We start from the raw sequence: 3723 nt of genomic DNA, 5'->3' as shown, positions 1-3723 counted from the left end.
AAATCAACTGTGCAAACTCCATGATGAGGATCATGCGATAGGATCGAGAGCTCCACAGCTGCCTATTAAATGGACCTCAGGTGAGATTGTTAAGTCAACTGTTTCCAAGGTCAAGAACTTTAAGTTTAATAGTACATGTGCAGCTGCCTTTTTCTATTAAACCTTGTGGTATTTTGTCGTCTTTGTCGGGAGGAGTTAGTTTCCATCATCTCACAGCAGGATCGAGGAGAAACAGAAGGAACTAGAATGTGCCGCTTCTGCTGTCAAAAGCAGTTGTAGCAGCGCATGCGCACGATCGCGCCACTGCAGCAACAGACAATTACGTCACCCATTCAAAACACAGGCAAGCCCAGACACACACCGAGCGATCGCTGGACTGGCGATGTACGGTTTACTTATCCGAGCCAAACAACCGGCGGCCCGGACAAACTGACGAGCCTTGGACGGCTGAAGACCGGCCGCCACACACCCACACCGAAACGTGGTTATTCGACACGCGCTCTCTGGCGTGTTTTTCGGAGTCGCTCTTGTTCCTTAAATAGGCATCATCTGACTACCTGTCAGAGCAAGCTGTCACGGAGGTTATCGCTGCAGATTTGGGGAACGCGACAATGACTCTCGAGGATGATCTGACAGCAGCCGCGGCGAAGGGAAACACGGCAGATGTGGAGTGTCTCCTGCAGGCAGGAGCTGAAGTTAACGGGGTGAACTGCTGGGGACGAACCGCTCTACAGGTCAGTGTCAGCAGATGCGCCTCATCGGCTGGAAAAAAAACAACAACACTTAAACGTGTTTCATGAGCGTCATTAACTTCTTCAAATGGCAACCATTATTCCGCACAGGGGAGACATTTTAAACCAGACTATTGAAGATATTTCATTCCCTTATTGAAAAAGCAACGCATCTCAAAATGACGCGCACTCCTGTGAGCGTTTGTGGACTATAGTGATCAAACTTCGGGTTATTTTCAACGAGGAAAAACACAATCCATATTTCCTTTCGAGGCAGGCCTAATGGAATTTCTTATCCAGCTTAATGAAACGAAACTATAAGTTTGTCTGGAGCCTTGAGCTGCCGACACGAGTTACAACAGACATTTGAATGTTGTTTGGCTGCTTTGGATGATCCATTTTCGCTCTGCATTGTTTTTAATCGGACTCTAAACGACACATTTAAATAGTGCAGCCTCAAGGTGAGGGTCAGCTTTGCGTTGGGTTGCGTGAAAAGTAGAAATACTCTTATAATAATAACGCTTCCACGTCCCCGTAACTCATAGCTCCACAATACCCACAAAATAGATCTCATCCATGTTGGATTTATCCTGGTCTTTATCTCTAAAGCAGGCGATTACAGCAACAAATGAGCTGAATTAACATGATAACAGTTTCCACTGGCGACGAGAGCGCATGATCTTAGACCAGACATAGGCCAATTGTTTTATGTTTTAATGATCTTATTTTATTGAAAAGGCTGATGCTCCTCTAAATGCAGACGTTGTATCATAACTCGCAGTGATGGAGATTTTACTGTAGCGAGAGGAAAAACACAACTCCCCTTTCCTCTCAAGTAGAACATATTTTTTTTCTTTAAGTTCCAAGAAAACTAAACTGAATTTGTGAGGAGCCTCCAAAAGGCTGCCGCGCAAATTATCATGATACGGATTTATAGTTTTGGTGCGTTAAATGCAGAATAGCAATGCTTCCAGAGGGTCGTTATTCTCATATTTCCTCTCAAAAATATTAGTTCTGATAAAGTAAATTATAGTCCATGTGGGACAATACGTCACCCTGCTTCATATAGTCTCTTTACAAGTCTATTATCTATTATCCAAACTTTACATGGCGAGGTCCTTGTAATGTGATTTGCCACATATATTTACAAATCTGCAAAAAGCCACTGATAAAATATCTGGGTGAAAAGGGAGTAATTATTAATTATTTTATTATCAAATCGCCGGCAAAACCCTCCACACTCTGGTCCTTAATGCTCTTCTGAGGGTTTCATATAAATTAATAGATTTTTTCATAGGTGTACTCCTATTAAAGTAGACTCTAACTGGTTATATGTTTATGAAGGTGATGATGATGGGGAGCACGCCGGTGGCTCAGGTGTTACTGAAGCACGGAGCGGATCCCAACGTGGCGGACAGAAGCACCGGGACCACCCCGCTGCACGACGCGGCCCGGACGGGCTTTCTGGACACTGTTAAGCTGTTGGTGGTGTTCAAGGCTGACCCGCAGGCCAGGGACAACACAAACTGCCGGCCCATCGATTTGGCCAGAGACAGCGGCCATGCAGATGTGGTCACTTTTCTGGAGTGTCTGTAAAACTGGCTGCGTTGCTTCCTGCTGCTTGTTTTTGAATGGGGACTCTGAGAACCGGGGCCCGAGGAGGCCCGCAGCCTAAATTATGCAGACAAACTGTTTTGCTGTAAAATGTAGTTTTATTTATTTGTCTGTTTGGCATCGTTATTTTATTTTTAACGAAATCGGGGTTATGTGTAGGCGTAAGGTCGCTGTTATTACAAATAACACCAGTACAATATTGTTATGTCGATCTAAAGCCGGTCTTTTCGGATTATTTAATACAGTAATTTACAGCGACCTCAACACAATCTGTTGTAGTCTCCACTTCCGTTGTATCATTGAAGTATTCGGATAAAACTATAAAGAATTCCACTTCTGTAGTGTACAGTTTTACTATAGCATTTGTACAGTATGTTGTATTTTTAAAATAGGATTATTGCTGGTTTTCGTTTTGAGATGACCTTATTTTAAATATATTTCCACGTCAAATATTGAACCAAATAACACAAAAGCCATTAAAATGTTTTGCACAATTGAACATTAATATCCAACTGAAGCACTATACTGTAAGCAGTGTCTTTATTCTGCAGACTTCGAGTCCCATTTCCTGTTTGTATGTATGATATTCAGATCTCTATTATGCAATTTATTCAAATGTAAGAAGATAGTATTTTAAGTGTTTTGAGGAGGCAAAAGTAATACGGTTGTGCTTCACATATTGTCTGAAGGATGAATTACTAACAGGTAGGAATGCCAGAGAATTAAAATCAAATAAAGCAATGATTATTTGAGTTTGCATTTGAATTCAGTTGGGAGTTTAACATTGTTTGAAGAGCAAGCAACGCCAAACGAGCAATATATCCCTCCGGGGCGGCGAACATTTCATCAGTTAGCTGCTTTCTCTTCGGATTTGCTTTTGTTAAACGGGTTTTTAGGGAAATTGACAGAAACAGGTCAGATAAGGACTTGCTGTTTTACCAAACACTGCATGGTAAATATTAGGCTACAGGCTCATGATTATGTCCTGGCCTCAGGCTACTTCACAGTTACTAATATCAAGGCTGATAAAAAAAATAATTGATTTATTTTCTGTGAACATTTCGAGGCGATTTTCTTTAAAATTCACATGGGACTAAAACATGCTGGTACTTAGTTTCAATAGTATAATCTATATGCTGTATTTGTTGGTTGAATTTGCCGGAAGGGTACAGACAGAAATGCCCCACTAAAGTAGACTTATAGTCTATAAAAATGACCTTCCTACATAAAGGACGTCAGGTTATAGTTGCACTGTGAATGGGTTGACGTTAGGAGTTAATACCGTATAATGCACTGCTGCCTTGCAGCACGAAGAAAGAGAAACAGGATAAGGAGAAAAAAAAACTCATTATGAATACACAAACTCTCATGACTCATA

At 41.6% G+C, this 3723-nt stretch overlaps 1 protein-coding gene across 1 annotated transcript; it reads left to right on the top strand.

Annotated features, from left to right (window-relative positions):
* Positions 1–611: 611 nt before the first annotated feature.
* On the top strand, positions 612–2551 carry cdkn2a/b (cyclin-dependent kinase inhibitor 2A/B (p15, inhibits CDK4)). Its single transcript, XM_070921714.1, has 2 exons — positions 612–734; positions 2076–2551. The coding sequence occupies exons 1-2, from the start codon at positions 612–614 to the stop codon at positions 2325–2327; spliced, it is 375 nt and encodes a 124-aa protein (XP_070777815.1). The 3' UTR covers positions 2328–2551.
* Positions 2552–3723: the final 1172 nt, after the last annotated feature.

The sequence above is a fragment of the Enoplosus armatus genome, chromosome 2 (assembly GCF_043641665.1).
Source record: "Enoplosus armatus isolate fEnoArm2 chromosome 2, fEnoArm2.hap1, whole genome shotgun sequence".
NCBI classification, from domain to species: Eukaryota; Metazoa; Chordata; class Actinopteri; order Centrarchiformes; family Enoplosidae; genus Enoplosus; species Enoplosus armatus.
Note: the sequence above shows the minus strand (reverse complement) of the source record. Positions and strands in the feature narration are given on the sequence as shown.